The following is a 13,702-nucleotide window of genomic DNA, read 5'->3' as shown; positions in this document are numbered from 1 at the left end:
TGCTCGAGGGTAGGAAGGCTCTGCAGGAGGATCTGGATAGGCTGGACTGATGGGCCAAGACCAACGGTATGAAGTTCAGCAAGGCCAAGTGCCGGGTCCTGCACCTTGGGCACAACAACCCCAAGCAGAGCTACAGGCTGGGAGATGTGTGGTTAGAAAGCTGCCTGGCAGAGAAGGACCTGGGAGTATTGGTTGACAGTCAGCTGAATATGAGCCAGCACTGTGCTCAGGTGGCCAAGAAGGCCAGCAGCATCCTGGCTTGCATAAGAAACAGCGTGGTCAGCAGGTCCAGGGAAGTGATTGTCCCCCTGTACTCGGCTCTGGTGAGGCCACACCTCGAGTACTGTGTTCAGTTTTGGGCCCCTCCCTACAAGGACATGGAGGTGCTCGAGCGAGTCCAGAGAAGGGCTACGAAGCTGGTGAAGGGCCTGGAGAACAAGTCTTACGAGGAGCGGCTGAGGGAGCTGGGACTGTTTAGCCTGGAGAAGAGGAGGCTCAGGGGTGACCTTATCGCTCTCTACAGGTACCTCAAGGGAGGCTGTAGTGAGGTGGGGGTTGGTCTATTCTCCCACATGCCTGGTGACAGGACGAGGGGGAATGGGCTAAAGTTGCGCCAGAGGAGGTTTAGTTTGGATATTAGGAAGAACTTCTTTACTGAACTGGTTGTTAACCACTGGAATAGGCTGCCCAGGGAAGTGGTTGAGTCACCATCCATAGAGGTCTTTAAAAGACGTTTAGATGTAGAGCTTAGAGATACGGTTTAGTGGAAGATTTGTTAGCATTAGGTCAGAGGTTGGACTCGGTGATCTTGGAGGTCTCTTCCAACCAAGACTATTCTGTGATTCTGTGATTCTGTGAATTGGTGCCTTTTCCACAGGCTTCTATTCAGGGTTTGGTTGCTGACAGACCTGAGAAAGCTACATTTTTAAAAGGCAGATATGAGCCTGAGGGGGCAAATAGACACCTGATAGGATATTCAAAAAGTATACAGGTTTACCTATGGCTTAAATCAGAGTAAATCCAATATGTAGATGCTTTTGCAAATCCTATTTGCAGCATATGTGAGTACCATGCCTGCAGTCAGAATGCATGACCATGGTGACACTGAGAGTCACAGAAGTCTGACATGACTTCTGTGTAAGCATGAGCCTTTATGAATTTAGTTCCATGGGACTATCATAGATGATGCCTGCTTCAACTTATATGTAGTTTCTGGCCACAATGAAAAACTGTGATGAGGTGTTTGACCATTCACACACTGATATTAAATACAATATTCCATGGCTTTAGTGGTTTCTTTAGATTACACAGGGTTCCATAGAACTCATAATAGGTGAAATGAGAAGGATTCTGAACTGCAAGGTCAGTCCTAAATTAAGAAATTTTATCCTCCTATATACTCTTACAATGCTGCACTGATCCATTAGCTTCAGGCAAAGATTCATTTCAGGATGAATCTTATCCTTGTTTACTGCATGCACTCCCAAACAGAATGAAAGGTTCATCATTTATAATGTAAAATTCCTGGTTCTCATTCATATGGGACAGGAAGAAAGGGAAAACCTGCAAAACTGGCCAGACTGAGGGCATACCACCACAGTGCTCCTGGCCTCGGTCACTGCTAGATCAGACAATTCAAAGAAATCTCCTCATGGCTTTTTTATCACAATATAAAGAATGTTTTTTCCAGAGGTCCATGAGCAAATAAGGGTGAGAAGCACTTCAAGACCTTGTAGCATTATCACCAATGTATCATCTGAATACAGCTCAGATAGAAGCTCAAGGACTGACACGACCCTGAGCTTTTAGAAGGGTGCCAGAGAACCATGAAAACATCCCAGTGCACTTCCTGTATCTTATCTGATTATGTCTACTCTAGCATAATAGCTGTCAGTGAAATATATAATTCTATCAAATTTCTATGATTACTAAACAAGCCTACTTTTCATCTCCCTTCCTTGCAATATGTTTGTTTTTTTTTTCAAATTTAGAGTAAAATCTAGTTAATATGCATTACATTTTTGCATCTTAAATGAACAATAGGGTGAAACAGATCTGAAATAATTTAATAGTTTAACAACTTTGTATGGTCCTCTGCTACTTACAGCATTAGAAAATGTATTGTTTATCCCAGCAAGCATACAACTTACCCTCAGCATAGGGCCATTCTGGAACACATGGGGTTCATCACAAACAACACAGTATTCATTCAATACTGGTATCCGCTGCTCAGCAAATTCAATAGTCTGAGAACAATGAAAAATGAGAATAACGACATCTGCTTAAAAATAATTAACAATCAGCTTGTGCTCGAGAATGTTTCAAAAATGGGTATGATATGACATCCTACCTGCACAAGAAAGCCACGATCTCGTACTGGAATGCATTTTGCACCATAATTTTGCTGCAATGAAAGAAGTTGAGGCAACTTCAGTTTTGGTAGACTAATTATAAGGAAATGGCAAAATGTTTGTAATGTTTGTATGCAAATATGATAATTAAACAACATTTGCATCTAAAAATGTCTGATTTGCATAAACCATTCCAAATAATCAATCTTTTTACTTATTTGCTGAATGTGGGATGGATTTTTGGCTTTTCTAAAATCTGATAAGGTTTTATATCCTAGTAGCCCCAAAACTTTAATCTCAAATGGAAACACCCACACCTTCACTCCACTCTGATGAACTGGCATTTGGAAATTTTAAATTTTAACTGCATATTGTCTATCTAAATATGGACTATGTGCTTACGCTTGAATGACTAATGTAATTCAGAAAAACCTTGAAAATCTTTGTTTGATATCTATTAAAATCTCACCTCTGTGAACACCATGCTAACAGATCTCTTGTGCTCAGATCCCACTCAGGTTCCTCCTGCCTTTTTCTTTCAATGTACAACAGCATAAATTAGAAAGTACTTTTGTTATAGGAGTCAGTAAGGTACAGAACTCCCTCTAGGCTGACATTTATTTTAATCAACCCTTGTTTTGAATAAGAATCAGATTGGCTCCACAGGCAGAAGCAGAAGAATTAAGTGTGAGCTCAATGTCTTAAAATAACAATATGTGCTACCCTTTGTTTTCTCAATCAATCATATCTCTGGGGAAAGAAAAGTGTGCAGTGTGGGCCTAACTCCTTCCCTGACCTCCAGCTGCCACCAATGCATTTGAAGGCTAAACTTTTCACAAAGCACAAATGTGCAAGAGGTGAGCTGAATCATGACTGCATTTCTTCCAGTATGATGTTAATTACAGATGAAAAGACCAGAAGGAGAGGTGGCTTGGCACCTTAATGAGCCAAAGGATGGTTGATTCCCCCACGAAGCAAACAGGGAAATTAGTAAAGACCTCTGTGACCATGTCAATTTTGCAGCACAGAAGCTCACACTGTCTTTTTCCTGCAGCAAGAAAGGAGGTAGGGAAGGAAGTGTGTGATTGAACTTTTCCTGTGGCCAGCAACTGTACAGTGAGCTGTATTCAAGGTGAGTTGTGAAGTTTGTTTTCACCTAGGCAGATTCTGGTTTTATGACTTAAATGTGTATGCATAGTTTAAATCCACCTTAAAAAGCTGACTCCATTGCTCTTCAATTAATTTTAAAAACTTCCAAAATATCCTCTAACATATCCCCTAAATATTAATACTTTTGCATAATAAGCATAACAACATGTTTGAAAAATAATAAGGGGAAAATGAGCAGAATAAAAAAAGAAACACTACGCACAGCAGCTTGTGAAGGTGATGATGAAGATGGTGTTAAGATACCAATAAGCCCTGAGGTAAGAGAGAGCCTCCTGCCCTCTACTATGTTGGACTCCTTGAAAGGCTCCATTTTGGATGATTTAGGGGCATTGGAGTAGGTCTTGCTGAGTAACTTCTGATTCTTCAATCCATCCAATTCTTCCATTCTAAGATTACTAGAGTAAGACCTATTTAAAAGTTTATGTGGCTTCAAGGTGCTGTTGTGCTCACATCGAGTATCCCCAGAACACGACCTACTTAATAACTTATGAGGCTTTAAAGTGATGCACTCTTCCTGCTTGACAGCTGCAGAGCAAGAACGGTTCAACAGTTTGTGCGATTTAATAGCCATTGTCTGTTCAGCCCTAGGGTCACTAGACAACGAGCGGCCAAAGGTTCTGTGAGATTTTGTGGCACACACATCCTCTGCCTTTACTGTGCTAGAGCAAGTCCTCCTCAGCAGCTTGTGAGTTTTGGAGATGCCATCCTGTTCTGACTTCAGTTTTGATTTATTTTTACCACAGCCAGGTGGAGGATAACTTGGCGACCTTAAAAATAAAGAAGGGGAAGACATAACTGGAGGATAACAAAAAATGTGTGTGAAACAAGCAAGTCAGATACATGTACAAATTTTTAAGTGCTGCCTGTCTTCACGTATTTAACTAGTGGCAAACACAGCCCAACATAAAAAACAACAACAACAAATAAAAATAAATAATAATAATAATAATAAAACACTATATGTAGGAGCAATTTTCCAATACCTTCTTAGTCCCATGTATACACAAACTCTCACTGATTGACAAGATGACTAACTATTTAACTAGAAGTTAGGGCTATATACTTACAGCTGTTGGTACAGGTCCCTACATCTTTAAACAAACTATTCATTTAGGAAAATATTTTTAAAATGGAAAGTGTGTATTTCAAACAAGATTATAATGCATTTATCTTATCAAAATGTGTCTTTCCATCATGGCATGATACAATTCAAATTATTGTCTTTTGGGCATGGAATCATAATTTCTATGTGCAGATGCTATGGAAGATATAATGAGCAATAAAACTTGCAGGCAGTAGATCAAATTTAATTCAGCTGAAATTAACTTTTTTAAAAAACCTCACAGTAATCTGGATGCTTTGTGGAAGACCATTTGATGCTCTTCTGTCCTGTTTCAAACAGATTCTAGCTCTTTAACACTGGAAGTGAGAATGCATGGGGCTCACATTTTGAATACAAAAATAAAAGAACAAAAGACTTGCTTTATTTTGTTTGTTTTGTTTTAACAAAACAATAAGCACTTGATCTCTTACATTTCTATAATGTTCACATTCAACTGTCCTTGCAAAGCAAGAACCAGCATCAGGTATACCAAATCATTTTTCTATGGTTTATAAGCAACCCCAATCTTTGTAATATTTTTTGGACTCCAATCAAGCAAAAAAGAGGTGAAACCCCAAGGGGAGAGGCTAGCAGCTTTCCCCACCCTGCTACCAAGTGATGACAGTAGAAAATGCATGTGGAGGCTGACTCACAGTTGCAGTTAGCTCAATACCACCCTCAGGCAAACAGAAAGTAGGAATGGCACTCTATGGAGAGAGAGAAGGTCCCCACATTTGGACTAAGCGATCTCTGGAACTGTAGTAGCAGCCAGAAAATCAACAGGAGAAGGACTGGGCTGTCTTTTGTCTACCCTTTCTGAATAAAACCAAACCCCAGGTTTCAGTAAGCACTGGGCATGGTGTGGCATGGTAGGCAATGAGCAAGCCTACCCTACTTATAACACCATCTTCCTCTTCAACATTTGAGAAGACAGATCTTCAGTCATCTTTGACATTCATCCCTTCATCAAATGTGGGTGATTTCTGTACTAACCCTCTCTCTTTATTTTTTTAAATACATGGAAATTAGAATTGCAAAATTCGTCAAAAAGAATAAATGTTCAAAGAAGCACTCAATACAAACTCACAGAAGGGGTGATTTGACAACCCTTCATAAGCAGGCAAACAAGCTAGAGTAAATAGTCATATTCCTGAAAGGGGTAAAATCATAGCCTCAGTTTACAAGCCCTTAAGAGTATGGGTAACATCATGAATTCAACTGAACTATTCACAAACTATTTTCATGTTTTTAATGCTTTTGTTTTTTGAAATTTGGTGCCTACATTTCAGAAATGGTGAACACACATTTACTCAAATAGTGGAGAGGAGTGGGTGCTCAGCAGCTCTTAAAATCAGTCTTTGATTAAAGACCATTCTAGATTTGAAAAAAATAATAATACACACAGTTGTGGAAAGTACAGCTCGACAACCACAAAATTACATATATGTGTTCTTTCTCTTCAAAGTAGCAGTCAAATGTTACCAAGTTACTAAAGATACAAGTATAACCAAGTTAAGTAATATAAAATTAATTATTTCCAGTTATAGATGAATCATGGCTGTTTCAGAGTGCAGGGCATTGAAATACTCTTCCTTCAAATAGTCTTAGAAACTGCAGTAGTACCCAGTTTGCTTTTGAAGTCATGCAAGGAAATGACTGGAAACACATTAGGTAAGATAGAAACAGAGCAATCCTCTGTGTAGAAAAGTCACCATTTCACCTTTTTGAAGTATGCTGTCGATTTTGAACAGGGTATGATAGTAACAGTTTGTTTTCCTTGCTATTACCTGCGCAGTGTAGAAAAGATGTGCAGAGGAGATTTCACCTTTTTGTCAGACACCTTCTTATTGTGCGTACAATTAGATTTTTCTTTGCTGTTCTTCCACTGTTGTGTTACAAATGTCTGCATGATTCTGCAAATTAGGAAAGGGAAAAAAGATTTTCTTATCATAGCCAACTCATATGCACTTCAATACTAGGGTTTACCTGTGAACCATGTAGATAGATAATGCAACATCCTCACCCTAGAGGTAGAGTTTCTCCATCATATATGCGGACCAATGACTAGGCAATTTGGTTCTTTAAAAATCCTTTTTCCCTCCCCCCCCCCCCCACCCCCCATAAGACTAATTCACATGGAACTCTTATTGAGAATAAAGTCTTCATAAAATACCACCGCAAGACTTAATGGGCATATGCCTCTCATGGAGATCTACAGATTCAGAGACATCTCATTCAGCTCTAGGCATCTGTCTCCCCAGTGACTGCAGAGACAAGATACATCATCCACACTGCTCAAGTAGGGGCACATTCTCCAAAGGCATAAAGGTAGGCATGTCAAGTATTATACTACCGATGGGGGCTTACAATGAAGCTAGAGCCAGACACTTCCCTAACGTGCACAGCAAAAGGCAGTGGCCACAAGTTGCACTAAGGGAAGCTAAAAAACATAAAGGCTATAAACACATCCACAGGAAGAGTGGTTAAGTACAACAGATTACCAAGAAAGGCTGCAGATTTTCACACCTCAACTGCCTGAGGTCCTTAGTGAACTAATTTAACTTTGAATTTAGTGTAACTTGGGGTGGGAGGTTGCACTAGATGACCCCAGCAGTCTTTTCCAAGCTACACTGTTATTCTGTGATTCTCATCTAGCATTCAGGGTCTAAGCATAAAGCTAAAGACAAAGTAGAAGTCAGTATGGACATTATTGAAAATTTAGTGAATCTTCAAATATGAATAACCTGGTGCTCACAGCCACAACAGGCCGTGGAGTTCACGAGTATTCTGATTTCTGCTCATCTGTGTTTTTATTTACTTGAAAATGTCCTATGTGAGCCTTTGGTAATTACCCAGTGCACAAATCAGAGACAGTGTTCATACTAAAATGTTTTAAAATAGTTTTCATGTGTGGGGAGCTTTTAATTTTTTTTCTTCAAAGTCATGTATCAAAGAGATTTTAATAACTGTTTCATTTGCAAGATTATGAAAATGCTGCACTAAATTTCTTTGAACACCAAAGAGCAAAATATTTTTTTTCTTAAGGGAATCTTACTGTTTCAGGGATCAAATATTGAAGCCTATATTCCTGTCATTTCATTACACATACACAAGCACATAAGAAAAGATTACTCAGCGAAATTCTATTAAATTGAATTGTATCAGGAACACATGAAACTACTGCTTTTTTTTCTGCTATTTTTTCTTCTTGTCTTCAAAACTGGGTTGCCTGATTACTTTGGTAAATCTTAGAGGCCACCATGAAAGTATTGCCTCCTCATGGTATTCAAGATGCTCAGAAATACTCCTGCTACAGAGATCTCATAATCTAAGCAGAAACATTAAATCAAACACTTAGCTACTGTCTTTTCAAACTTTAGTAGCTTACTTTCTAAATGACAGTAAAGTGACAGAAAACCCTGGCAGGCAGCACAAACCAGGTTCTCTGCAACAACTGTCAAAACTTAACTTTAAGAGGAAAAAATGCTACTTTTACTTGAATAAAACCAAAACACTTTCATCCAACCAATCTTGACAACCTGTGACATGGGCCGGGAACTAAAAAATACATAATGTTTACTTAAAAAGAGGGGTTTACACTTTTCCAGACTTACTTTTTCAGCTGATGTCCCAGCCCAAATCTCTCCTTAGTAGAGATCTGAAATACATCCACAGTTGGCACTATAGAAAATGGAGATACTGTTGAGTTTAAATGAGTAATCAAGAACTCATAACCATAGAAGTTATATTTAAGGACTCTGTTCTGTTCAGACCTTTAGTATAAGCAATGGCATTGAAGCAATGGTGAAAGCAGTCACGTCACCTGAGTCTATGAAGAAATTAAGGGCCATTTTTCGAGTATCAGCCAGTATAATTTGTTGTCTTAAACAAATATTTTAAAAATTGGATTCCCTAGAATATATGTTTTCCCAATAATGTCAATTATATAAATGTATTTTTGTTACTAGAAAGCTTTGTTACTAACTACGGATTAAATGTATCTGGGCTGGTAATTCATCTAATCTAATCTTATTTTTTCTTCCAAATAAGTAGTCTTTACACACACACATTAAAATGCCCTATTTGTAACTAAATTTATGTGTTGAATATCTTCTCAGCTGAGAAGTCTGAGGGCACTATTTGTTACCTTTTGTTAATAGTCATGGGATGATCTCAATGAACTGTTAGATGCAGTTACTGTAGTCCAAAGTGAACTTCCTGTCACTGAAAACAACAATTTTATCCCTTTGTAACTGAAAACAAAATTAAGCCCTTTCCCTGAAAGATCTGACATATTTTCTTTAGTATGTCATATTGGACCTGATGATCTCTCAAGGTCCCTTCCAACCCTTACAATTCTGTGAATTCTGTGATCAAACACCAGGATTTCTGTAATAAAATCTGAGAGTTTTCACACCTAATCAGATCTGCAGAATTTTATAAAGGTGTAGTGCACCTGAGCATTTCTTTTATTTTTTAGAAGACTATTCTATCTAAGAATTAAAATTTCCTAAATAAAAGTAAACTAATTTACGTTCCTCATAAGAACTTAAAAACTTACATGACCTTGGATCTAGATGTGGAGAAAAAACCCTTATCTAATCAGTTATTTCTCCGCACTGTTACAGTTCCTATGAGTATAAGGAAAATGAAAGTGGAATGAACCAAATTAACTAGGATCTGGGTTTTTCTTCTATGGGCATTTTTATAGAAGATCCTTAATACTCATCATCTAACTGCCTGATGTATGCATTCCAGTGGCCAAGTGACCCTGCATTTTACTCAGGACCTATCCTACCAGTGGTATATCCACATTCATCTGTCAGAAGACATAAGGGTTGGAGGCTAGAAATTAGCTCCTGGTATTACTAAAATGTTATTAAAAGATTTGCTAGATAGAAGAAGGAGGTGTCAGAATTCCAGCACTTGTTGAGAGACCCTCAGGTCCTTGAGGTGGAACAACAGCCAACACATATTAACACAAAAGATGGTGGATTTCATTGTGCTTTTTCTGGTAAATAAAGAGGCATGGCTGAAACAGAAGCCATAACAGAGAAGCATTTGCCTCTGGCCCTGATCTCGCCCCTCAGTACTCAAGTGCCACCATAACCAGTCAGCTGCAGGACTGAGAACTAAACTTCACTTTAACCTTGTCAGCAGTGCAGAAGATAACTTCTTGTGACTTCTCATTTCACTAGATCATTTCTTATCACATGATGCTCTTCACACTTCAAACTCTCTTATTTGCTGCACTTTTTAAAATTACATTTTGACAGAAATATTCTGAATACTAACACTGCTACTTGCTATGGCAAATACACATTTCAAGATCTGCATATTTACAGAAAAGATCAAAGCAACAACATACAGGCAAAAGGACCAAAGTCAAGCAAAAAATAAGGGGTTGTAATGAAATGCTCATTGGAATGAACATAATATAACTCATAGTTAGTATCAGCAGACAAAATATCCTATAAAAATAGCTCATTGGGACAGATTTTGCTAAACATTATGACTGGAAATATCTAGTCAATTTCCAGAGGCAGAATTCTCCTACAGATACAAGCCTGAACTGACAGCTTGCACTGGAAGCCTCCAAATCCAGACAAGTTATGATACAAGTTACACACTTCTTGACTTTCCTCTGTAAAAATATATCTGAAGTTGACTGTTGCATATGAATGTTTCCAAATCTTCTCTCTCAGCTGATTCTTCATGAGTTGGGATATTTTTACTGTCAAGAGGAAGCTTTACTGAACAACCAGAGAGTAGGATGTCAACATAACATTCAAAAATCTCATTCAAATTTAAGGATCCCCAAGAGTTCATATGTTCATATAAAAATCAGAAGTTGACAGCATAATTATCATGGTCTGGTTCTTCAAAAGGTACATGAAAAAGGGCATATTAATGTGCTCCATAGATTTGTGCATGTACACCTAATCAGTAATATCTGCATCTGTGATGATGATCCCTGATTTCCAAAGTCAGAAAATCACGTTAGAAACTGTAGACATTTATTCATAAACCCTCAGGTTCCTAGTGGAAACAGCTGCATTTCAAAGGATATCAAGAAAACAAATTCCTAAACTCAGCTTTGAGGAGTTTAAACTAGATACTCATGCCATTATTAGGGCCTAGTCTTCCAAAGACATGTAACGATTTCACACCAGCAAGACTGCTCTCAGCAATAGATTTCAGTACATGCAGGGTCAAAGATTTAGCAGTAAATGAGTATCTGTCACTTAGGATATGGCTGAGACTGATACAACAAACAAGGCATATAAAGAATACACAAGTGACTAACCTGGGCCATTTAAGTACTGTGTAAGCGAACAATGCAATCGCACTACTATGGGCTCTGTGCGAATTACATCCCAAGCCACAGCAATCTCTTCCTAGTTCAAGATACAAAGAAAACAACAGATACCATTAGACATCATGAAGAATCATTGCATTTTGTCAGTCTATATTAGGGGTTGGTATAAACACTATCCATCCACTTACCCATCATGGGATATCTACTCCAACTTTAAACGTGAGACTTCAGACAAACTATTGCCTGCTAAAGCCCTTAAGAGCAGCGTTAGACTGTTTCCAGTCTTTGAATATGCCCATTTAAACTGAGCACAGTTTCTACATGACACTACATCTACAGTGCAGGCAGACACATTCCCATCTGTCAAGACATACTGCTTCAATGCTGAGAAGCAATGGAGCAAATAAAGGTGGAAAGGACACTGAAACCGTAACATAGGGCAAAGGAAACATTTGCTCCTTCTTAAGACTGATTAAAATTATTCAAGGTATAAGTTCCCTTAATTTTAAAAGAGCCCAAGAAAAACTATCTTCTGTGCCATACTGACCTAAGAATATGATATCTCCGTACAGAAACTAATGATGCCCCTAGAAGCACTACTTTTCATTCTGCATCTAGAAGACAGGAAGTTACTGCACAGATGAGGTGAGGAAGTGTGGAGCTAATGACAGCATAACAGTTACACAAGCCATGCTGCCAGTCGACAGCACCACTGTCCCGAGTCTCTGCCACTCAAGCCTCTCCCTAATCAGTTGCAGATGTTGAGAAGCACATAGGAGATCTCTAGCCAACGTCATCTTCTTTCCAGGACTCTATGAAGTGCTTTCACCTAACTAATGTCTAAGATAGCAAAAAAAAAAATGTATTTCATTTACATCAGTTAAAACATTTACCATTTACAAAGCACTTTTGAAAGGAAATATACAAGCAGTATAGGCTTCTAGTCTAGGCTTCTATTTGTCAAATAGAAGCCTAGAACACATCTTAACAATGTGATTGTAAAATGAAAAGGAAACCTTTCTACTGGGTAGTAATCATTAACGTCACTTGTGAAGATCAAGCCTCCGAAAAACGAAAGTCTCAGTAGTTGTCTAGAGTTCCTGATGTGTAGCAGAATTAAATGGGTATTAATGTTTATTATGTAATTTTGTGATTAGATTACTTACATCAAGAAAGCTAACATCAATATGCAGATCAATATCTACATCATCAATGGCTCCATATTCCCTGAAAGGAAAGAATTTCATTACATTAGAGCTCTTTAAAATACTCTTTAGCCCAGGAGTACTTATAACAGGGAAGATTTTATAAAGGATAATCTCGGCTGTAAAATCAGAATGGTTATAAAATACACATTTACATGGATTGGATCAATATTCCCAGTGGGTGCACATCTGTCGCACTGAAACTTTCTTTCTTATCTTGCTTAAATAGGCTATTTATTTTTATTTTATTTAATAATTCCCCAAAATTCTCATTCCATCACTGCCATGTATCTTTGATGTACTGCACAAACAAATCAAGTAAACAATAATGGTCACATACTGTTGTTATTTATGACAAAAGAAAATCCTAGTTGATTTTTAGGTTAACAGCCAGTAACCTAAGCAGAGGCTTGAGATAAATAATTGAAGACAAAATCAACAAAGCCATGACTGTGGCATATTATACCTGTGGGCTTGCTTCTTACATTCAGGGTATTTATTTGTCAAAACATGCCGACTGCCCTGTAACGTGCTCAGGGCAACAACTACCTCACTTAATCTGTCAGTTGTAGTATTCCTGGAATCACTAAGGTGCAGATTTAATTTTTGCTCATGGGTGTTTCATTGTCATATGAAATCTTAAAGTGTGACTCTTTTCCCTCTTATTTTCTGACCCTCTCTCATTGCCCTACACCAAGGTACGTGAAGACTTCTGAAAAATAGGGCTAGAAAATATTCATTCTTAGACCTAAACAAAGGTAATTCTATAAAAGTGAAATAACTTCCAGTTTCACACAGATTAGTTAATACACTCCTAGTCCCTGGATTTTGGCTTTACACTGCATTTATACACTTCTCACAATGAATTCCTTGCTTTCCTATTAAAAAGAGTGCACGCTACTAAGAGTGCACAGTAGCAATTATGCATAAATGAAGTTGATAAGGTAACCTTGAAATACAAAAGTATTTTTGTTAGGAGATAGCCAATCTCAGATTTTGTTGTTGTTAATTTTCCTGAAGATCCAAAGAACAGATTGCTATAAACTTATCAGTAATACTTATGAACACAGGCTGGTGTTACTCACATGACAGATTCAAAAGGTTAGAATAAAGCCTAATTTTATGAATTAAACAGGAATGGAGTTGAACCAACTAAACATAGAAATGCGAGTAGAAGAAAGGAGAAGATAAAAACAAGTTACAACAGTGGAATTTCCATATTCACTGAAATAACTTTTCCTGCACTCCATTACCATCATGGAAAATGGATTTTAGAGACATGATGGTTTACTTCCCCAGGCTAAAAGCAAGGAAGAAATCATGTTTTCTTCTAGTGCCTGAAGCTTATGATCTGCTGCCCACAATGTCTCCAGGAACACATTTTGATTTTGAAGCTCCAGAGATCCTCTGTCTATAAATGCTTAAGTAATGTAAGTAGATAGTGAAGAGTTTGGATCAGTTGGTCCAGATGCCTTTCTTATAGGTTGGTGGTCAGCTTTCAAAGGGCTGTGATGAAAAGCATGCAGGTATAGGAATTCCCCTTCTGTATATATGT

General features: G+C 38.0%; 1 protein-coding gene across 1 annotated transcript in view; it reads right to left on the bottom strand.

Annotated features, from left to right (window-relative positions):
• PARP8 (poly(ADP-ribose) polymerase family member 8) overlaps positions 1–13,702 on the bottom strand; it is a 120,951-nt gene that overhangs the window by 39,406 nt on the left and 67,843 nt on the right. Inside the window, exons 8-14 of the mRNA XM_035310318.1 lie at positions 12,109–12,169; positions 10,931–11,021; positions 8,238–8,304; positions 6,411–6,536; positions 3,724–4,288; positions 2,351–2,404; positions 2,102–2,246 (exon numbers count right to left, since the gene is read on the bottom strand). Of these exons, the coding sequence (XP_035166209.1) occupies positions 2,102–2,246; positions 2,351–2,404; positions 3,724–4,288; positions 6,411–6,536; positions 8,238–8,304; positions 10,931–11,021; positions 12,109–12,169 (1,109 nt within the window). The remainder of the gene's footprint in view (positions 1–2,101; positions 2,247–2,350; positions 2,405–3,723; positions 4,289–6,410; positions 6,537–8,237; positions 8,305–10,930; positions 11,022–12,108; positions 12,170–13,702) is intronic.

The sequence above is a fragment of the Oxyura jamaicensis genome, chromosome Z (assembly GCF_011077185.1).
Source record: "Oxyura jamaicensis isolate SHBP4307 breed ruddy duck chromosome Z, BPBGC_Ojam_1.0, whole genome shotgun sequence".
Taxonomy (NCBI): Eukaryota; Metazoa; Chordata; class Aves; order Anseriformes; family Anatidae; genus Oxyura; species Oxyura jamaicensis.
The sequence above is the reverse complement of the archived record's forward strand: the minus strand, read 5'-3'. Positions and strand labels throughout refer to the sequence as shown.